Source organism: Trichogramma pretiosum, unplaced genomic scaffold, assembly GCF_000599845.2.
Source record: "Trichogramma pretiosum strain Unisexual culture from Peru unplaced genomic scaffold, Tpre_2.0 scaffold102, whole genome shotgun sequence".
Lineage (NCBI taxonomy): Eukaryota > Metazoa > Arthropoda > Insecta > Hymenoptera > Trichogrammatidae > Trichogramma > Trichogramma pretiosum.
In genome coordinates, this window is record NW_019640799.1 from 98161 (window position 1) to 119985 (window position 21825).

A 21825-nucleotide genomic window follows, 5' to 3' on the forward strand; every position below is an offset into this window, starting at 1 on the left:
TGAAAATGTTTTGTTGCATACATCACATGCGTGAGTTATCTTATTATGCACCATATCGATGTGGTATTTGAGATAACTCTTACAAGTGAATGTCTTTCGGCAAATATCACATGTACGTTTGATACCAATGTGCGCTGCATCGATGTGACTTTTGAGATTACCCTTTTGTGAAAATGATTTCCCGCATATATCACATGTATTGGCGACAACATTGTGCATCGCATCGATGTGGGTCTTGAGGCTACTCTTCTGTTTGAATGTCTTTCTGCATATATCGCATGAGTAAGTAATACCATAATGTGATGATTCGGAATGCCTATTCAGATTACTTTTACTCGCAAATTTCTTTCCGCATATTTTACATACTTGGGTTTTATCGTGCATCTTTTGAGGTTATGTTTTTTGTTTCGTCTTTTTGGAATTTCTCTGTTTCTATTTTGTTCAAAAAGTTCACGGTCGATATTCACATTCGATTCTTCTCCGATATCATCAAAAAATTCTCGTTTCACTTGCCTCGGGGTTTCTATTTTAATTTTAGCTTTATAAACACCATCGTTTTTTGCATTGCGCAAGAAATTTGGCGAATCATCGTCGATTTTTTTAATTGTTAATAAATTAACGTTGGGCTTGACGTTTTCGCATTCAATAACGATTTTTACTTCGTCATGAAGTTCACTTTTATGATTTCCGTCCCATTTTCGACGGGTACTGGACTGCTGAAACATTAGATAAGAATCACATACATCTGGGGTCAATGGTAAGAGTTGAAAGTCTTTCAGATTGGGTTTCTCGTCAGTCATTTCACCATCGTTTTCAAGAAACGACACAACACTATGTTCATCTTTGACTCTTACACGAGTACAATTAAGTTTATCACTGTATTCCATCGTTCTCACTTGGAATTTCGTTAACACTTGAACTTTCTGCGATGATTTCACACATCCAGCTAACTTAATGCACTGAAAAGAATGGCGAACTGCGCAATACTGTGCCGTCGTTATATTTTGGAAAACTGTGTCGATGCGACTAGCCCGTAGAGTGGGTCAGGTTATAACGCGTACTTTACTCAGCAGAGCTTCGCGGCACGAGTCACGACCCTTCACATAGCGTTATGGCATGATGCACGGCAAAACACGACGGACCGGTTAGGTCACCCAGCATGCGACGTCCGATTCGTAAACAACAGAACGAGCACAACTCTGTATGATTGTTAGTCATTATTTATATGTTTATGGCTTGAAATTAATTGAATGACATTGACAAATTATGTTATTCAGTTGTAAAGTTATGGATTTCTATTGAAGCAATATGTTCGAAATGACGAAAAATAGTGTTTACCCATAAATTAAACTTGTACTCATTCCAAGTTTGACATTGCCGAAACCGCTCGAACATCTTCTCTGATTGTCTTCTTGGCTTTGGGTCATTGAACACTCGAAGGAAAATTCTCGACGAATTAAAAAATTAACATTTAAACAAAATAGTACTTGTAAGTGAACGTTGAATAACGAGAGAGAAATTTTCTCATAAAAAATGATGTATTATAGACAGCTTAAATAGTTTTGAAGCCGTTTAGTTCTGATAGATGTGAGTAAATCGCAAAACGAATGTTAACGAAAAATGAGGACGAGCGACGTGTGCTGAAAAGAGACAAGCATTGTAAAATGGATATATCAAGTTATGGGGTTCAACATTTTATTAGCTTGAAAATTAAAAATGTGCTTTATTGTGCTCTAAAAATGTATTAATTTTATAAAATGTAAACATTGTTTTTTATGACATAAAATTGGATAAACTTAAAATACTGTTATAAATTAACATTTTCAAATTAATCCTTAGAACACATACAGCAGACATTTATTAAGTTGTGATGCGTGAGTAATGCACCGAATCCATATGAAATTTGAGATTCATTTTGTTTCTGAATTTCTTTTCGCCTACATAACGTAATGAGCGACACCATTGTGTACCACATGGACGTGGACTTTAAGACTACTTCTCTTATCTGTATAAATTACTTTCCATGAGCATTGCATGTTTGAGTATTTGAATGAAGGTGCGAATGAAGGTGCCTTGTGAGACTATTTTTTCGTGAAAATGATTTTTCGCATTTGTCGCATGGATGTTTGAGACCATTGTGCACTGAATCAATATGGATTTTTAGATGACCCTTTCGTGGAAATGATTTTTCGCATTGGTCGCATGTATGTTTGATATCATTGTGTTCCGTATCCACGTGTTGTTTCAGATTTCTCTTTGTTGAGGATTTCTTTCCGCAAATTTCACATACATATATGACACCATTGTGCACTATATCGATGTGATTTTTAAGAGTAGACTTTTGTGAAAATGACTTTCCACATGTATTGCATACATGAGTAATACCAAAATGCACCGTATCAAAGTGCATTTGAAGATAACGCTTTTTTTGAAATTTCTTCTCGCAAATATCACATTCGTTAATCATGCCACTGTGTACCCGATGGATGTGAGTTTTCAGATATCTCATCGCTAAGAATTGTTTTCCACAAATATCACATGCATGAGTAATACCACTATGTACCTCATGTTTATGTGCTTTGAGATGACCCTTGTGTGCGAATGTTTTTCCGCAAATATCACATAAATGGCGAATGCAATGGTGTGATGAATTGACAAGCCCTCTCAGACTACCCGCAGTTAACAAAATCTTTTCACTTATTTCACACGCGAAGGTTGTATCATTTTGTACGATGAGTGTTTCGGATCTATTTTGGTTATTGATCTTTTTTGTAATCATTTTTTTATTTTGATCGATAATTTGACCGTCGAAATTCAAATTTGGTTCTTCTCCAACTTCACCAAAAATCTCTTTTTTCACTAATTCACCCATGGTTTCTATTTTAATTGCAGTTTGAGTTTTGTAACAATCGCTATCTTTTATATTCTGCATGTGATATTGAAAATAATCATCGATTTTTTTCACTAATGATAAATATATATTGGGCTTGACGTCTTCACATTCAAAAACTATTTTCATTTCGTTGTCAAGGTCGCTTTTACGATTAACACATTTTCGAAGAGCATCAACCTGTCGAAAAATTAAAATTATGTAAGAATTTTCATTAAAAATTAACGACAGTATTAATTATCGCATTTACCGAATTTTCTTGCGGAAATGGGAAGGGTTGGAAGTTTTCAAGCTCGGGTTTCACGTCAATCATTTCACAGCCATTTTCACTAAGTAACGCATAATTATGCTCCTTTTTGACTCTGAAATAACCCCAATCAGATGAAGTGTTGTTGAAATATTTTTACAATTTCATTTTCAATAGATGAAAATTACCTGACAGCACAATTGTGTACATCAGTGGATTCCATAATTATCACTCGATATTTTGTTGTCAATTAATCTTTCGAAGATGATCAAACTAACTAAACACGAAAAGACAGGAAAAGAACACTATGTTATGCTCGCTACACCTATTTTGAAAGACTGTGTGATCTATCCTAAAATGCAAGGTTATGCGACACCAACTCAGTATTTAGCAGTACAGCCACATGACCCATGGCGCAGCGCTATCATGGCATTTTCGTCAAAACACGGAGTCTAGCGGACGCCGGACAACTCACGTATAGGTCGTAAATACGACGCACGACGTAAACAATAAAACGAGCATAACTTCGTATGCTCTTCGAAGTCTTTCCGTTTGGCTTACATTTAAATTTAATTATATTTACTCGCCATGAGATAAAATTTAAAAGATGATGCAAAACTGTACCATTTTTATTATTATATCAATAGATAAATTACACTGTGAATGTCATGTCTAATAAATAGTAAACATTTTGCTGTCACTGATCTCACGAGGTGGGAAATTAAATGATTCTACGGTGCACGAAGCTTACTGAGAAACAGCTAATTTCATTAAAGTTTCATATTTGAAACACTGCAGAATTTCTATAGGTATTCAACGCCCCAGAGCCAAAAAGAGAGTAAGAGAACAGTTTTGAAAATAAGAAAAATAAGTAAGTAGTTAAAAGACTAAATTTCAATTTTTCCATGTTTCTGGTACCTTATTGAAGATCAATCATTCAAGCCCATTACATGTGAGTCAGATTTTAACTTCGATTAAAGATTTTTCGTACAATGGCTCATATACATAAGTGACTCTTACGGCCGCTTCTAATGTATTTCCATATGCAGTACCGCACCAACAATCTGTGACAGATTACATATAACTTAAGCGCACGCTGTATACCTACGACGTCTTGCGGCCTAATCTACGACGTCACCTTTGCGGTCGTCTCCAGGGTAATCTCAATATGTATCTTGTGCACCTCGGCCATCGATCGATCGGCTTGCGCCGCGCACGTCTTTATATGCACTTGCTCGACTTATACTTCGCCCATTACACAAGCAAACTTGGCCGAAACTTCGATTAACCCGGCCAAGTTGGAACGATGACGAGGCGCCTGTGTACCCTGTACTTGGTATCGTCGGCTTCCGCTCGTTACTCAATCGACGATTCTTGCCCCCGAACTTTCGGACGGAGCTTGTAAGCTACATATTATAATAGAGCTGTATGTAAACAGAAATCTTTTTACTGCAGCTTGACCCGCCGTCGTGTATACGTAGATAAATTGATATTGCGTGTCTGTACAAAACTCGCGTTGTACAATCGACTCGTCGACTTTTCGATTCGAGCGATTTCTAAGAACGATCGAGTATCAGCGGTAGATTAAAGATATTTTGGAGTTACTTGACAGTTAACCTGCGATTAGTAGAAAACTTGACCAGATTTAATGTGATAAAAAACGAGTAACAATGGCACTTTTAGTGCCTCGATTACACAAACAAAAGCATTTGTATTTTATTTTACCAATATATTTTATTACAAAAATAAATCTGATGTAATAAAAAGCACTCGTAATTCGGCGTCGTTCGAGAGGGAGCAGGTAATAACGTTTATCTTGGCACGTGGCTGAAATAAAACCATAAGCTCATTATCGCGCGTTGACTCTTTTTTTCCTCTTTAATTTTTTTTTGTTGCAACAAAATATATATATACGAAGCATAGAACGCGACATATACTAGCACGAACCTGCACGAACACAATTTGCGCGCAGATAATGTTTTTTATCTGCCGCGAGCGCGCGCGAAGATTCGTAATAGAGATAAGCATTTTCAAAATAACACGTCGCTGCCTGCCGCGAGAGACAGAGAGAGAGAGAGAGAGATACGAATTTTACGATATTGTCTTTTACCGAGCTCGTTGCTGCCTCGCGTTCTGCCTAGATATAAATCAATACCGCCGAGGCATAAAATTCGTCGCTTCGAGGTGAGCGAAAAAATATATTTTTTATTTCACCGAAATTAGCGCGAGTCAGAGTTAACTCACCTCGAAATGGCTATCGACGTTCAAAAGTGATCGATCCGTACACATAAAAAAGAAATTGAAAAACGCAGTCGCGGCACGATCTATAATAATGCGCATTCCTCGACACTCGCGCGCAAATATATAATAGGCGTCGTCTTCGCGGAGCGCAACTCATTTTCCAACGCGTCGTCGTAGTCGTCGTTGTTTAATAAGCCTCATATGCATACGGAATAAATGAATGCGCGATAGGCTTCGTAGCGCCTCTCGAGCGATCCGACGAGGTGACAATGGATTTGTTGAAACAACGCGATGGAATGTACGCTGTTGAGCACCGCGGAATGCGCCAGAATTAATTTGAATAAGAAGAGTGCGTCGAATGTCGTCTGATGCAATCGACTTGACGACCCGTGCGACAGATACACCGCTCGCGATATCCAAAAGCTCCTGTTCGTTTGCACAGCACTGCGGTGCTTCCGAAAAAGCCCAAAAATTTACAACACCCACATTTTCTTGTGAACGATTTTTGAAAGTATTGTTTATTGCTCATTGAACTGTCAACGTTCAGGGTTGTACAAATCATTCGCTTACATTATGATGATAAAAAAAAATTTGATTATGGCATCTCGAAGTATGTGTGTGTGTGTGTCTGTGTGTTTGTTTGTCCACGTCGCCGATGCTCCCGAGCATACGTAATTATGTCGATCGCACGTGACGATATGCAAGGATATTATAGCTGCGGCAACTATTAATCGCGGGCGACTTAATATACAAAGTAGCGAAGAGCCTCGCAGCAGCAAAACAAAGAAACTACAAAAGACTTTCAATAAAGCGCTAATTGTCAAGCGGAATCGATAAATAAAAGCGATGCCGTGTGTACATGAGCGCTCGACGGAACGCAACACTCAGAGTATACCATTGGAGTAATAAATATTATACAAATTAAATGGCAGATTTTTACAATAGCAGATTATCTCTCTAATGATGTCCATCCATCCATTCATCCATGACTAATTTTACTATTAAATCATCGCAGTCCGATTGTTTTAATTGTAATCAAATTACGAGCGATCGAAAGTAAAAAACAAGTTCGCTCTCTATCGATTCCAGAAGTCCAGGCGTATGTGTTTGACTAGCGGATAGATAATGTAGATCATCAAACCGACGATGATGAGGGAGAGAATTATCGTTGCCACTCTGTAGCCGTCGGACACTCTGCCATCGTCTTCGACGGCGGGAGTCTCGCTGTCAGCGTCTGCGTTTATTAAATAAACAATTAATTTTTCTTTCGAATGCAGCAACGAACATGGGCGCAAATTTAATTTCAATTACGTACCAGGAAGCGTGATTTTGAGCCAAGATTCCGCCCTACTGAATTTTCCATCCGTTACCTGTTTGAACACGACAAAAGTACAACAATGAAGATAAAGCGAACATTACGTTGACGTCAATTAAAAAACTTTGCCACCCCCTTTCTACTTACCGACAATTTCAACAATACATTTTTCTGCAAAAATACTTTTTGATCTGTGCTGGTTTTAGTCAGCAAAATTTTAACCTTTCGTGTAGCTTTGTCAACGGATGCTTTGAATTCCAAATCGGTGATTGCTATGTACAAAAAAGTTTATTGAAATTTTGTCACGTACAAAGTAATAGTTTGCGGCAATAAGTATTAATTTGAAAGCTACCTTCCACGGTTAAATTCAATTTTTCCAAATTTCCACGAGACAAAACTATTGGTTTGTCTAAATGTGAAGTTAAATCTGTATCTTTAATCTGTAACATAAATGTAATCTTTGAAAATATAATTCAAAATTTTCCTAAATAATTTATCTAGATCCCAATACCTGGCTTTTGTTCACTTGTGAAATATCTGCAGTGTACAACACTTGGTCGAATTTCGGATACGAGTTTTCTTGATCAACAACGAAAGTCAATTTCGTGGAATTATCCTTCAGAGTTTTAGGGTCATCCTTCGTTCCAGAGTCCTGAAGAATGAAAATAATAAATCAGGTTTTGATACACGCTAAAAATTTAAATAACAAATCTTCATACCGTCGCCTTAAGTGTAAATGTAACAGTCTCGTTCAAATCGAACGATTTCAACGCGGTAAAATCGAACAAATGGCGTTTGTGAATAACATCACTCGGGTCTTTGCCGGCCCATTTGAGGCTCAAACTCTCAAGTATTTCCTTGTTATCACTATCCAAAGCGAGGCTTATGTTATCATTCGTCAAATCTGCGTCTCGAACTATGATTTTGCCGTAATTGGAAAAATCGAATCCCGCGGGAATTGGCATAGGAAGCTTGAACGTGTATTCCTTTTCCGAATCCGGCAGAACAAACTGAGGTGGATGATTATTTGAATCTACAATATTCAGCTCAATTTCCTGAAATAAATTTTATCCTCGTCATTATCTTGAAATGTATATAATAAATAAGTCGTTAGATTGCAATTTACTCACAATTTTTTTCGTGGCTTCTTCTTTTTCGGATTTACATGTAATAGTTGCGTTTATATAAACAACTGATTTATCCTTAAAACGCAATAAAACATTTTTTAGAACCATACTTTTAAATTACAACTATAGTATAACTTGTTACTCACCTCTTGTTCCTCGTATTTTTCATAAAATCCAGATTCTAAGGTTATCTTATTTTCTCTGGCGCCGAAGTAAGTGTTCTTACCTTTTATTCCTTGAGTGTCTGTTATATCGATAACACCAGTTTGAGTACTTACTAAGTTTATAAGTACTAAAGTAATTGGTGAAGTCCCGGCATGGTCCTCTTTGGAGATTTTGATCGAACCGCTTGTCCATTCTTCTTGGTTTATATTATCGTAATTAGCTAGCTGACACTCAAATGCGGCTTTGTGAACATGAAAATAAAGTGTGAGTCATTTTTTGCATCGTACTATCCGCGCAAACCGAAGCGAATTATATATTTTGTTGTAACTGAATAATCATTTCTATCAATCTCACCGGCGTACAATCCTCGCCCTTCAAGGAACGCACTTAAAACTAGCAGCACTGTAAATTTGGCTAAAATCGACATGATATATAAATTTTCTAGTAGCTCTTGAACGCAAAATTTCAAGAGTACTTTGCAAGTCAAAACCCAATAACCAACTGAAACGAACAATGAAATCCAGTTTATAAAAGCATTAATCTGCTGAATGATACGCTGTACTGATAACCATCAAGTATTTTATCGCAAATGCGTATATATGTACGTGTATGTATATATTTTTTACGTGTGTGTATATGTATATACGTAGCCAAACAGAGTGTATACCTACACGTAGTCGCGTACTTGAAAAATAGATCGTAAATTGGAATATCTGAACCGTAGATATGCGGTGACTAAAAAAGAAAAAAAACGACAATATACGCAAATCACAAAAAAAAAGAAAAGATTTTTTAACGGTAATCCGAGCGACGAAAAATCTTTCGTAAGAACTAAACTTTTGTTCTAACCGTCGTAACAATACAACGATCGAGCGGCTAGATATATGTAAACTTACGTGTCAGCTATGACTAAACATTCCATTTGCACAGTAACATTAAAAAGAGATTATTTGTATACGAATGTTATTATGAAAAGTTAAAATTTATTGAACACTTTCGTTGCTACATTAAAATTATATTCGTCTCGAGAATCGAAATTTACAGCTGGTCATTTAATTCATTGGATCGAGTCGCATTAATTTCTTAAAATCACCTAACGACAAATTTATAATCACTCGTTGTTAACATTAGATAGGGCCACTTTTGTATCTTCTTTTCAAATTTTTTTGACTGATTGCCGTGTCGATGTCTTGAACCTTTTGCAGGAGCAGGTATCGTTTGGCCTTTAAAATTCGCATTTTCTCCGCGTGCTCCTCTTTGCCGCACTTCAACAGCTCTTGATAATAAAGAATTTTATTTTCGCTCTCCTTCCTTTTCAGCTCGAGCTCCTCGAGCGATTGATTAGATAAGATATCTAAGTACTCTTGATTGAAGTCTTCGTATTTCAGTGGCCGTTTTTTCGAATTTTCCACGCTTTTTGACGACTCGCCGCCGTTCGTAACGGGCACGTACGAGTCGATTTGGTTTTCCGGTAACCTATAAAACGTAACGTATCGCTTCGTAATGTTGAATCGAACTGGCGCGATTTATATACGAAATATAAAGTTAGAAAAAAAATACAAACATGAGTAACAGCTCATCGTGACACTCGAGAATTCCATTTTCGATCTGCCATTCCTCCTAGAACAGAAACGAATATCCCCGCAGCGTTAGTAAATTTATAGACTAAATTCGATCGACCCGTCGCTGCTGCGCCCCCGCGTTCCGAAACGAAAATCGTAACTCTTTTTTTCCACGCAACGTCCGAGAGACAATCTGGCAATAAATAATTTCGTCAAACGCGTTGTATACTACAACACTCACCATAATTTGATAAGTCTGCTCGCACAGCTCGCCCTCGTTGAGATTTCTCGGCTCATTGTCCGTCAATACAGTACCGAAATCGAACGTATCGTTGACCTCCAGCGAGTCCTCGATCTTCCAGTGTCGATAGGCGTCGCGAATCTCCATCCAGTCGCGCTTCATCTCGTCGCCGAGGCTCATCCACTTGTCCTCCGCACCGCCCTCGTCGTCCGCATCCTGCAACTTGTGCTTCAACGCGTACAGCAGGACGCGTCGCTTCTCCTCGTTGGAAAATAATGGCGTTGACGTAATGGTGAAGGTCGACTGCATTTTCTCAACGATAAATAAACAAACGCGCGAGGTGATAAAACTCGAAAAAGCCGTGCACGACTGTTACGTGGACTAGGGCCGAACGAACACTGCTCGTCCGAAGGGTTCAACGATACTGTGCACACGAACTGTGCTCGAGCTCGGCGATTGGCTGGCGAATTTGTTCATCGTCAAATGCAACGACTTTTTCGAACGCATTTTTGAACTATCAACTAATGAGAAGCAACGGACCAAGTAGAATTTTTGGCGGGCCTCGAGACTTTTCGAACGCTCGTTCGAAACGGTTGCTCCATTTTGTAAATATATAACTCAATGCATTTCAAAACGTTTCGAGCAAGTACATTTCAGACTAGCTGGTAAATGAATTAGTCAAAAGGACAAAGAAAAATATCAATAATCCAATCGACTGCACGAGGATTATGCATCGCGATCGTGTTAATGATTCGTCGTAGAGTTTCGGGGTGAAGTGGAGCTCCAGAGCTGCTGCCTCGCTGCGCCGCGCACTGTTTTCACGCCGACAGCTCGCAGCATAATAATAATAACAACACACTGTATATATCGCACTGCGTCGTGCGCGGGCTGCTAAATGCCGCCGTGCTCTATGTGTGCTGTGTCAGTTGACGCTTGATAGCAGTCGCTTGACAGCTCGACCTAAACATTTCTTTGATTCGTCGTCGTTGTTGTTGTTGTCGTCGTCGTGACTGTGTACACATATACAAATCAGCATTGGCGAGCATGACAACAACATCGTGTAATCCAAAGCCTCGAAGCGGTGTAGGCAGGCGACTGTGGATGCTAATAAAATGATGCATCATCGTCCAGCGAAAAGAAGAGGAGGAGAGATCAAAATGTAATCTACCTCGCTTTGAAATACTGCTGCCGAATCGTTAACTCTGCGAGCTGCCTATACATGCCAATTGTGGGAAAGTAACGCCGATGTCGTCGTCGTCTGTTTCGCCTTAATTTTTATGAAAGTGCATCGGTATGTAGATGCGAATGACGAGCTCTAGGCTCTCTCTCTCCTTCCCTCCCATACTTTTTCCCGTTTGACCGTTAGCGGAGAGGTGCGTGTATAAACACAGATGTAACATCTGCGGATTGTCGAAGCAAAACCAAAAGTACATACATATACGTGCGGACGACAGTTCCAAAGCGTTCGCAGGCACATAAAACGAGTGGACAAAACGCGAAAACAAATTCAGCGAGGATCGAAAGAGTTATAAGTGCTGCGAACTTTCTACAATCACATCTGCTACGAGTTTCGTTCAAGGTTATCATTTGAACCAATCCATGGGACATGTGGTGTCATTGATCACCTGTGATTATTTCATTTGAAAAATTTTGCATCGTACATTGTTTCATTGGATTGATTGAGTTTCTTTTCTTCGTTTGCAACTTCTAGTGCACTCGACCAAGTAGCTTCCTTGTCGTCATAGTAGGTACCAAATTTATTTACTTTGCATTAAATTGATTGTGCATTTGTAATTTATTTTTTTTTAAATTTAAAGGTATCCTGTCTTAGCTGATTGCTAATACAACAATTGCCAAAAATGCATTTCTCCGTCCCAGATACACAAGAGCTCGTTGATGAATCTGGAAGTCCATATATGGTAAGTTTTGTAGAATCGAATATCTTGGTATAGGTCTGGTTGAGTAGATATTTACAGTATTAATATATATTTACAGGGTTATAATGTGCACATTAATGGACTGTTTCACTGTACTGTTAGATATAAACAACTCTACAATTTACATGAACAATTAATGAAAGAACTAGATCTTAGTAAATTGGAGCTGCCGTACTTTCCACCAAAAAAATTGTTTCCTTTGACTTACAATCAACAAGAAGAACGAAAATTAGCCCTTGACAGATATATTCAATCCATTGGACAAAATACTAGTATTAATAATTCTGAACTATTGAATGGTTTTTTATTAAGTGCTCAATTGGAGAGCGCTAAAGATTCAATTACATTTGTAAACATTGATGTTTTCTTGATGAATGGATCCAAAATTAATTTAGAAGTTTGTACGGCAGACAATTCTAGTCAAGTATTAAAAGTAAGTTAATAAATACTTAGATTAGTAAATTAAAATTGTAATAACTATTAATTTTCTTACTTTTTATTTTAGAAAGTGTGTCATAAGATAAATTTGAATGAAAAATATTGCTCCTACTTCTCTTTATTTTTAATATATCAAAATGATGAAACTTTTATTGGTAAGTTCAGTATAAGGTACTATCAGTTATCTTTTCATTACATATGAAACAATATTATAAAATAATTTTCATTGTTAATAGTACTTAGAAAACTGCAAGATTTTGAATCACCTTTTATCACTCAAAAAAATATTAACAAAATTGGTACAAGAATTGTTCTTGGAAAATGGTACTGGGATATTGGATATGATTTAGAACTTTTAGAAGACCCAGTTGCTCGACATTTACTATATCTTCAAGCATCTGCTGAAGAAGAAAGAGGATGCATTCCTACAACAGAAAAAATCAAACTTCAATTAATATCTTTGAAAGATTCTGATAACGAGGAAGAGGTATGATTTACATTTGAAACAAACTTATGAATGAAAATTTTTTTAATTTTGAACTTATTTTATTAAATTACTCTAGTATTTGAAAATAATTAGATCATTAAAGTATTATGGATATCTTCATTTTGCGCCATGTATCTGTGATTATCCTAAGCCTCAATCAAAAGTGCTGGTCTCTATTGGGAAAAATGAATTGAATTTACGAGTAATAACTGCAGAAAATAATTATGAAGAATTTGGCTTCAAAGTGACTAGAATGAGATGTTGGCGAATAACAACTCTTCAAGAGGTAAAGCTCATGTCTGTCATCTTGAAAGTTTTTTGACAATTAAAAGTATAAAATTTACTTGTGATTATTTTCAGGGTTCAGAGAAATATGAAGATATGCTTGATAGCAAACTTGAACTATCATTTGAATATTTAATTGCAAAAGATAAACTACAATGGATTACTATTACATCTGATCAAGCTATTCTTTTGTCAGTTTGTTTACAATCAATGATTGATGAACTTCTTTTAAAAACTGTTGGAGGAATCAAAACTCAAGATGTAGCAAAAAAGACATGGACTTATGTTACTAGAGAGGGCCATACAAGAAATGTCATTGGTTCTCTTACAGCAAATTTTTTTGATAAAAATTATAAGGTAATAACAAAATTTCAGTATTTGCCATGTTAAATACAAATTTTATGGCTTCTCATGATAAATCTATTTATTATAGGAAAATGATTCTAATAATAGTCCCAAATCCGAGCCAATTATTAAAAAATTAGCTGAACGGTTTTCTATTGTAAAAGTGAAGAAAAGTAATTCTGTAACAACAACACCAATGCCAAGTCCAGAAAGAAGGTATCAACCACCTGGAGATTCTCTAGAAAATAACGCATTTGGAATGATTGGCGATGATGATTTGTAGGATAATTCTTGCATCGCAATTCTTTTAATAATTTTAGTAATGTACAGCTCGTTAAGGAACAGTCATTTAAATTTTGCTTCGATAATTTTGAAGCATGAATGAATTTTTTTAATCGATTTCCATTCACTCGAATAGAATTGAATGAATTAAGACTCAGAGTATTGGGGAATCGTGTTTTCAGTATATAAATATAAAATGCGCGTCGTTTTCGATTTTCCATATAGTTTTACGCCATTTTTTGTCTTTTTTGAATCAATGTATTGTAAACACGATTTCTGAATATTTTACGGAAATATATTTTTGTACAAAAAAAACAGTAAAACTAACGTTGAAGATGTTTATAAATTAATAATCGTAAACTCAAGATGTAAATGTATTAACTGTTGTTAATTAATAAAGTTACTGCAGTAACTGCATTTATATGAAAATGCCTAACAAGAATGATGTAATTAACTAGATTAATATTTTTACAAAATTTATTAAAGTAGAACTTGTTGATAACATAGTTCTATATTTTTAATAGATATTCGTTAATACTCGAAAATTATATTATATTTATATCAGATGATTTTGAATCAATCTATCTACGAATAAAAAATATTTATGATAAATGAAACTGAATCGATGAATCAACTGTTTGATCACACATTTCCGAGAAATGTTGATGGTTTAGTTATAAAAAAAACCTTATGAGATTATAGCCGATAATAAATTTTTAATTTTCATCTAGACATTGAAAGATATTCTTTATGAGCCTCCACTACCAAAAATATCTATATTTTAGAATTTATTTGGATTCATAAACATGTCGTTTCCACCGCAAAACTAGATCATATTTCAGGGTACTCTTCTTGGCTTAGAATAACCCATTTGTCAAAAAAAGTGTAGACAAATAATTGAATACTTGGTTATCATTGTACTGTACATATGGTGCCGTAATGTTAATAAGCTCATATTGACCTAAACTAGACTACTCGTGGGATAATTCCTTGCAACATATTCTACTAATCACAATGCAAATAACGTACTATTATGGAAAATCGATTTCACTATCATTTTTTCTTCGTCGCAGCGGTACATTGTTATTTTCGCTTTTTTTCACACTTTTGAAGTCGGTATATCATCCGGTCGAAAGATCATGAAGTTGAATCGGATTTATGGCTTATGCTTGTTTCTAAGCATGCTTGTGAATTCCTATTTTCAGTACTCCCTACCGGTAGAGTCAGCGATCACCCAGATTTCCGCACGACAGGTTTCATTTTTGAACCGTGGCGATCGTCAAAAGCACCAGAGGAGCATTAAATCGTTAAGCAGTGTAGAAAATTGGATATACTCGCGTTTCGCGAGTCGACTGCCCTGCGCCTGGATCAACATTGACAAGGATGCTGTGCCGGAATGGTTTCAAAATTCTAACAGCCTCTTTGTCTACGTTGGGGTGAAGGACGACGTCGACGCAAACTTCGTGAAAAATCTCAAGGCCTTAACGATTAATTTCTCAGCACCGATTCGAGTTTTGTTGATAATGTTAAATCGTAAAAACGATTCCTCGACGAAATACCTGGATTTATTGGAGCAATTTTGGGAAGAGCAATTAGTCGACGTTACGATTATCAATATCTCATCGATAGTCTCCGAGCAAAGCCGTAAAATCACTCAACGTAAGATGGCATCCGCCGCGACGATACATCATTACAATCCATTCACTCGTGCTTATGCGAATCAAGTACTCAACTCATCGAGTAAATTATTTCCCGCGAAGCTCGACGATCTTCACGGCCACGAGCTGCGCGTGGGATTTAAAATCGATTATCCCTATTCTTGGTTGGAACAAAATAGTAAAGAATTCAAGGGTTTCGGTGGCTACATGCTCAAGATAATCCGGCACAAGTTGAATTTCAGATCCAAACTGATACAGCGTCAGTTATTGCCCGACGGATCGGCCTCGGAAGGGACGTTGCAGTTCATCTTGAATCATCATCTGGATTTCTATGCAACTGGAGCTTACATATATTATGATAAGGACCCTTATCCGGTACGATGAAAATTGATATGTTTTATTTTCTCACAAAACCGTCCTCACGTATGTAACCGATCTGGATAAATTTTTGGTACATTATAGTACGTAGTAAAAAAGTCCCAAAACCAAAATTTTAGACCCCTAGATTGCTCCTACCCTCCAAACTCCGTATACTGATAGAAATTTACGAACTCCGTCATGAAATCCGCTGTGGTTGGCTCAAGAATTATAGGATTTCAAAATCAAGAATTCTTTTTTTCTTGCCGCATGACGGAAAATTACTTGTCCCAGGTAAAATGTAGTCTTGGTTCATGAAATCCTATAATTCTTGAGCCAACCACAGCAGATTTCATGACGGAGTTCGTAAATTTCTATCAGTGTATGAATATCTATTTTCTATCGATACCGATTCTGATGCTATTTTGGATTTTTATATTTGTATTATGTACTATTACTCCATAATATACCAAAAGGGGGTCCGGATCGGTGACGTGTGCTCAGTTTTATGAAAAAGAGTATTTTTTTTTACCCATTTAGAAAATCGGTCACAAATTGATGAGTCATATGATTAAAATTTATACGCAGACATTCATAACAGCAATAATTGGATTGGAACACTTTTGCGGCATGGTACCGCTCTTGACAAAACCAATTTTTCAACTGAACAGTGGCATCCAATGGTCACTGCTTGTGATTCTCGGCCTCGTCGCCGTAGTTTGGTTTTCGTCTTTTCTGCTGCTATCCAAATACTGGCGACCACTGGACATAGGCCTGATGATGATAGGCTCGACAATAACGGCCCGAGCCGTGACATTGCGCGAACGGCTGCTCTTCGGCTGCGTCCTGATGGTGGCCTCGTTCTACTCGTCGACGATTCTCGCCCACCTGACCAATCTGAAGCTCGAAAAGGAGACCTACATGAAGTTCGAGACGTATCGCGAGCTGGACGAGTCAGGCCTCATACCGATGATAGATTCCATAATTATGAAAGATAATTTAAGATACAGCGACGACCCGACGCTACGCAGGTGACTAAAGGGTATCCTCCGAGGGAAAATCCTGGAATTCTCGCTGAGTAAGCGTAAAATAAAGTTAAAACGGCCCTATAGTCGTTTGCGTAGTTTTCAACGAGAAATCTATTGGTGACCTTTTATTTTGACATCAATTTTTAAAGTAATCCGTTCAATATACTTACAGATTAGGCGAGAAAGCAATCGGGCACACGAACAAGACAATGTGCTTGAATTGGCTGCTCACCAACGGCAACGTCAGCTGCGTCGTGGAGCAGTACAAAATTTTATTGTTCATGTTGCGCCACAGCGGCCGGATTACACAGGCTGAGCCCTGTTTCTGGTCGAGTTATCGGGCCTTAATAATGCAGCCGGGTTCGCCTTACACGCCGAGCTTCGATCGAATAATTCGCCTCGCTCACGAGTCGGGAATCGTCCAGAGGTGGTGGCATCATTACCACAAGGAGCTCGACCAGTATCGTTATGAGAACAGCGATGATATGTCTTCGGGGCTCAACGAGAAGAATTTTCTGAGGAACAACTCGTACAGGAACGTCTTTTTTTTGCTTCTCGCGGGTTATCTAGTGTCGTTCGTGGTTTTTTTCGCGGAACTGACCATGAAACATTTCTACGAGAAGCTGCAACGCCGATGGCGGTGGTTACTGTGACAAATAGCAATTTCAATCAAATAATTTTATAAATTACCCAGAAAATCGTGATTTTTGTTTTCTACTTGATTGACAGGTTTTTTCATCATTATGGAAAAAAAATGTGCATATTACTAACATATTTGGCAAGGAATCTTATTGCCAATGAATTGGCTGGTGAGCTAAAAAACATATTAGATAAGAAATTATCCTTTAAAGTAAACGATTCTTTTTTTGAACGAAAAAATTTACAAAGTCAAATTCTCGTTCATTGAAAACATTTTGTTTCTTATTGATACATTATTCATTGGTTGTTCAAGTACTGGAAGTGAAATTTGATTACAGTTCTGAGCTTAAGCTTGCTTGTGTCCTTCAATAATCTCATTATCAACTTCTCAATTTTTAATCAAATCTATCAGTCCGTTACCCTGATAAATGCACATGAATAGTATTAAAAATTATTATTATTTTACAATGTTTTCAATTGTAAAAAAAAAATATAGACAAATAATTGAATACTTGGTTATCATTGTATTATACTTATAGTGTCGTAATGCTAATAAGCTCATATGGTAAGGTATCATTCGTACGCATAAAACTTGTACATGGGCATTTCTGTACACAAGCAAAATGTGTCCAATATAAGTGCACATAATCGAACTTTTTTTTTTAATTCAAAAAATTTTAAAAAATAGTCGTAATCGTAATTTTTTGAATTTAAAAAAAAAGTTCGATTATGTGCACTAATATTGGAAACATTTTACTTGTGTACAGAAACGCCCGTGTACAAGTTTCATGTGTACGAATGATACCTTGCCGCTCATATTTACCTACTCCTGGGATAATTCCTTGCTACACATTCTACTAATCACAGTGCAAATAACGTACTTTTATGGCAAATCGATTCAACCATCATTTTTTCTTCGTCGCAGCGGCACATTCTTATTTTCGCTTTTTTTTCACACTTTTCAAGTCGGTATGTCGTCCAGTCGCAAGATCACGAAGTTGAATCGGATTTATTGCTTTTGCTCGCTCATACTCATTTTTGTGAATTCGTATCATATTTACTCCTTACCGATAGAGCCGCTGATCGGTCAGATTTCCGTTCGACAGATTTTATTTTTGAATCGCGGCGATCGTCAAAAGCACCAGAGTAACTGCGGATCATTAGAAAAAATAATGAATTGGATATTCTCGCGCTTCGCGAGTCGACTGCCCTGCGCCTGGATCGACATTGACACGGATGTTATACCGATATTATTGCAAAAATCTACAAGCCTCTTTGTCTACGTTAGGGTGAAGGAGGACAACGACGCAAACTTCGTGGAAAAGAGGCCTATACACGAGATTCACGAACTAGATGAGTCGGGCCTCATACCGTTAGTACATCGCAAATGGCCCAACGACACTTTCGAATACAGCGACAACCCGAGACTACGCAAGTGCTTAAAGAGTATCCCCCGAGGAAAAACCCTGGAAATCTCGCTGAGTGTAAACATAAAAAAAATTAAAAACCCTCCTACAGTATCTTGCATACTTTTCAACGAGAGATCTAGTGGTGACCTTGTTTTTCGACATAACTTTTTTGAGTTATCGATAATGTACTTGCAGATTGGGCGAAAAAGCAGTTCAGTCAGAAGATATGATGGAGTGCGTCTATTGGCTGCTCACCCACGGCAACGTCAGCTGCATCCTCGAACATTTTGAGATTTTGATAGTGATGGATCTCATTGGCGGTCCGATGACACAGGCTGAGCCCTGTTTCTGGTCGAGTTAACGGGTCTTAGTAATGCGCCCGGGCTTTGATCGAATAATCTGTCGCTCAGGCGGCGGGACTCGTCAACTAGTGGTGGAAGGATTACTACGAGAATTTTGGCCAGAATAATCGTTACAAGAACCGCGAATCGGGGCTCATCGAGAAAAATTTTCTGAGGGATAACTCGTACAGAAGCGGCTTTTTCTGCTTCTTGTGGGCTATACCTGCTGTTTTTGGTAGTGTTTTTCACGGAATTGATTATCACGATACGATACGATATCGATAATCTAAAAAATATCGGTATCGATATCGAAATTAAAATTATAATATCGTATCGTATTGGTATCGACGATACTTTGAAAGGAAAAATATCGATATCGTATCGACTGCGATTATTTAAAACTCCAATAATTTTAGGCAACTTTATTATAACCTTATCAACTAAGTACGGGCATTATTTTAATAATTAAAGATGAAAACCGAAGTAATCGAGGTGACCTAGCTCATGCGGTTTTAGCATAATTAAATATTCAAACTTCAAAGTAATCAAAGCCATCAATGGTTTGTACAGTTTTTTTATTCGTCATCATGCAACGGTAAGCAACTAAAGCGAACGGATAATTTTGAGAACCGACTCGCCCTTGTCCCTTTTTTATGATAACGTATTTGTCTTGCGTGTTTGTTTAAAAAATGACACAAATTGGGTCGCTCCACTTACTTGGGTTACTTGGGGTTACTTGATCGATTTGCCTAATGAAAGATTTGCAAAATTGCACGAGTTGGGTTGATTCGGTTTCTTGTGATTGCATTTTCAAATATCAATAAGAATGCAAAAACTGGATCGCTCAGGTTACTTAGGATTCCATTGGTGGTCATTATTGTATTAAAAAGTCGATATAGATATTTTCGATAATATCGATCGAGTCTCTAATATCGCCAATACAATACTATCGACGATATTTTAAGCAAAAAATATCGTATCGTTCTCGAGATTTTCACAAACGTGTCGTATCGATATCGTATCGATTTTACCCTCGTTCCAAACTCCGCTAATTAGATGTTTGAAAATTTACTAGCATTTTCGATCACTCGATGCTGCCAAATGTAGAGAGTACGACTCGAAAACACTACGACTCATTTTTGTCGTAATAGCTCAATGATCGTAGCCTTACACCTTCCACTATTTGTTTAGGTGTACAGTGCATTCGGGCCTCGTATCTCTATAGCCGATACACAATACACACTGCCTTGTCGTTGCGCAATGTATGATTGGCTCTCTCTCGCTATTTATAAATAAAATATTTATTTACAATAATTCAACTCAAGTTATTATAGTTCATAACACTACGACTCCACGTATTTTGGATTTTTATTATTGTCATGTATTGTAATACACACGAGTACGTGGAATAGCGCTGGGTCTTAAGCTTTCCAATCGTTGTGGAATTTTTTTGATGAATCATGATCCGCCTACCTCACACAGCTTGAGCTACTTACCACTTATTTTTACTTTCTAATCGTTTCGAGCACCCGATACACGGCGCGCATGTGTAACTTTCTGGGCGTCACTTCCACTAGTCAGACATCTTCGCAGTACACGTAAAAATAGTCAGTATTCATCGAGATGCCGTTGCGTGCACAAAATTATATCGACGAGTTATTTTCGTGAAGAAAAAAAGTTTTATCCTTTATTACAGCAGATTTTTGTGTGAGACTTTGCAAAAAAATGGATAGCTACAACGCGTTATTGAATAAATCCATAAACCAACAAAAACTGGAAACACTGAAAAAATCACGAGGAAATATCAATTGGAAGATCGAGGATGAGCGAGTTGAATTTCTTCGTCAGTTGGACCCTTTGATCAAAGGTTGGGATGGCCCACTTCCTGATCTCAGAGACATCTTTGAATGCCGCCAGGAAATCGAGTTTATTCTGTTAGATTGCATAAAAATCATCAGAAATAATTATTATCCAGCAAAACGATTCATCGACTTTGTAATCGCGATGGGCTACAAGAACGTGCTTGAGATCGATAACAACGGGAAACCACTGTTTCGACGCACCACACCGGTTCATCTCGCGACCAGACGCTGGTTCGTCAACAGGGATCAGATAATCCGCGAACTTTTCAAAATATACGACGCGAATTACATCGACGAATATGGCCAAACACATTTCCATGTGGCCTGCAGTTACGGCTTCGACGACATCGTTGAGAAATTTCTCGACTTGGGCCAGGATCCCAACTGCGTCATGGAAAAAACAGGCGATTCGACACTGCACTTGGCTCTGCCCTACTTCAACGAAAGGTTGGTTAAACTACTGCTTAGACGAGGCGCAAATCCGAATCTGGCAAATGCACAGGGATTGACTCCTCTGCATATTCTTTGCATGAGAAATGGGATCGACGACAATTTGCTAGAGACATTCTTCAAGATGTGCGACGATGAACGTCAAACGTTGCAAGTCAATGTTCAGGACAAGTTGGGCAACACACCGCTGTGTATGGCTCTGAAGAGCAAAAATGAGGAGTTGGCCGAATTCCTGTTGAGAAGAGGCAGCGACCCAAATTTGGTTGACGAAAGTGGATCGACTGCGCTGCATATTATTTGCAAGTCTGACAAATTTTTTCACAACGAGGAGTTCTTGTCGAAGAAGTTCTTCAAGATAATGGACGAGAACCAGCAGACGGTGCATATCGACGCTAAGGATAACTTGGGTCGGACACCACTTCAATGGGCCGTAGCGAATTTAATACCTCATGCGGTAAATGTACTCTTAAAACGAGGCGCTGACCTGTCCAACTTCACTTTTCCTACCGCGAATTACTT

At 37.7% G+C, this 21825-nt stretch overlaps 4 protein-coding genes across 5 annotated transcripts; 1 reads left to right on the plus strand and 3 right to left on the minus strand.

The window, feature by feature from the left end:
• Positions 1 to 1710: 1710 nt before the first annotated feature.
• Positions 1711 to 3489, minus strand: LOC106653481 (zinc finger protein 510-like). Its single transcript, XM_014372935.1, has 3 exons — positions 3326 to 3489; positions 3141 to 3252; positions 1711 to 3070 (listed from the first exon to the last, which is right to left on the minus strand). The coding sequence occupies exons 1-3, from the start codon at positions 3358 to 3360 to the stop codon at positions 2015 to 2017; spliced, it is 1203 nt and encodes a 400-aa protein (XP_014228421.1). The 5' UTR covers positions 3361 to 3489; the 3' UTR covers positions 1711 to 2014.
• Positions 3490 to 4897: 1408 nt separating this feature from the next.
• On the minus strand, positions 4898 to 8504 carry LOC106653443. Its single transcript, XM_014372884.2, has 9 exons — positions 8340 to 8504; positions 7967 to 8226; positions 7824 to 7895; positions 7413 to 7748; positions 7205 to 7345; positions 7046 to 7133; positions 6841 to 6965; positions 6694 to 6748; positions 4898 to 6612 (listed from the first exon to the last, which is right to left on the minus strand). Exons 1-9 carry the CDS (start codon positions 8410 to 8412, stop codon positions 6455 to 6457), a joined length of 1308 nt encoding a protein of 435 aa, XP_014228370.1. The 5' UTR covers positions 8413 to 8504; the 3' UTR covers positions 4898 to 6454.
• A 399-nt stretch (positions 8505 to 8903) lies between these two features.
• LOC106653489 lies at positions 8904 to 10529 on the minus strand. The gene is made up of 3 exons (XM_014372941.2): positions 9789 to 10529; positions 9550 to 9605; positions 8904 to 9461 (listed from the first exon to the last, which is right to left on the minus strand). The coding sequence occupies exons 1-3, from the start codon at positions 10095 to 10097 to the stop codon at positions 9113 to 9115; spliced, it is 714 nt and encodes a 237-aa protein (XP_014228427.1). The 5' UTR covers positions 10098 to 10529; the 3' UTR covers positions 8904 to 9112.
• Positions 10530 to 10726: 197 nt separating this feature from the next.
• LOC106653440 (sorting nexin-17) lies at positions 10727 to 14294 on the plus strand. Of its 2 annotated transcripts, none has more exons than XM_014372880.2 (8): positions 10727 to 11536; positions 11606 to 11707; positions 11784 to 12158; positions 12231 to 12318; positions 12400 to 12650; positions 12727 to 12936; positions 13011 to 13292; positions 13369 to 14294. In XM_014372880.2, exons 2-8 carry the CDS (start codon positions 11648 to 11650, stop codon positions 13561 to 13563), a joined length of 1461 nt encoding a protein of 486 aa, XP_014228366.1. In that variant the 5' UTR covers positions 10727 to 11536; positions 11606 to 11647; the 3' UTR covers positions 13564 to 14294. The 2 variants fall into 2 exon arrangements, with proteins under 2 accessions (XP_014228366.1, XP_023314297.1); XM_023458529.1 differs by having other exon boundaries at positions 10727 to 11532.
• Positions 14295 to 21825: the final 7531 nt, after the last annotated feature.

Excerpts from the sequence above, each read along its gene's own strand:
- LOC106653481 (XM_014372935.1), bottom strand. The coding sequence starts at position 3,360 with ATGGAATCCACTGATGTACACAATTGTGCTGTCAG. Across the intron at positions 3,253-3,325 it reads GTACACAATTGTGCTGTCAG|AGTCAAAAAGGAGCATAATT; the intron begins GTAATTTTCATC and ends GGGTTATTTCAG. Across the intron at positions 3,071-3,140 it reads CATTTCCGCAAGAAAATTCG|GTTGATGCTCTTCGAAAATG; the intron begins GTAAATGCGATA and ends ATTTTTCGACAG.
- LOC106653443 (XM_014372884.2), bottom strand. The coding sequence starts at position 8,412 with ATGTCGATTTTAGCCAAATTTACAGTGCTGCTAGTTTTAAGTGCGTTC. Across the intron at positions 7,749-7,823 it reads AAGAAGCCACGAAAAAAATT|GAAATTGAGCTGAATATTGT; the intron begins GTGAGTAAATTG and ends AATTTATTTCAG. Across the intron at positions 7,346-7,412 it reads CATTTACACTTAAGGCGACG|GACTCTGGAACGAAGGATGA; the intron begins GTATGAAGATTT and ends TTCATTCTTCAG.
- LOC106653489 (XM_014372941.2), bottom strand. The coding sequence starts at position 10,097 with ATGCAGTCGACCTTCACCATTACGTCAACGCCATTATTTTCCAACGAG. Across the intron at positions 9,606-9,788 it reads AGCAGACTTATCAAATTATG|GAGGAATGGCAGATCGAAAA; the intron begins GTGAGTGTTGTA and ends TTTCTGTTCTAG. Across the intron at positions 9,462-9,549 it reads CACGATGAGCTGTTACTCAT|GTTACCGGAAAACCAAATCG; the intron begins GTTTGTATTTTT and ends TACGTTTTATAG.
- LOC106653440 (XM_014372880.2), top strand. The coding sequence starts at position 11,648 with ATGCATTTCTCCGTCCCAGATACACAAGAGCTCGTTGATGAATCTGGA. Across the intron at positions 12,319-12,399 it reads AAATGATGAAACTTTTATTG|TACTTAGAAAACTGCAAGAT; the intron begins GTAAGTTCAGTA and ends CATTGTTAATAG. Across the intron at positions 12,937-13,010 it reads GAATAACAACTCTTCAAGAG|GGTTCAGAGAAATATGAAGA; the intron begins GTAAAGCTCATG and ends GATTATTTTCAG.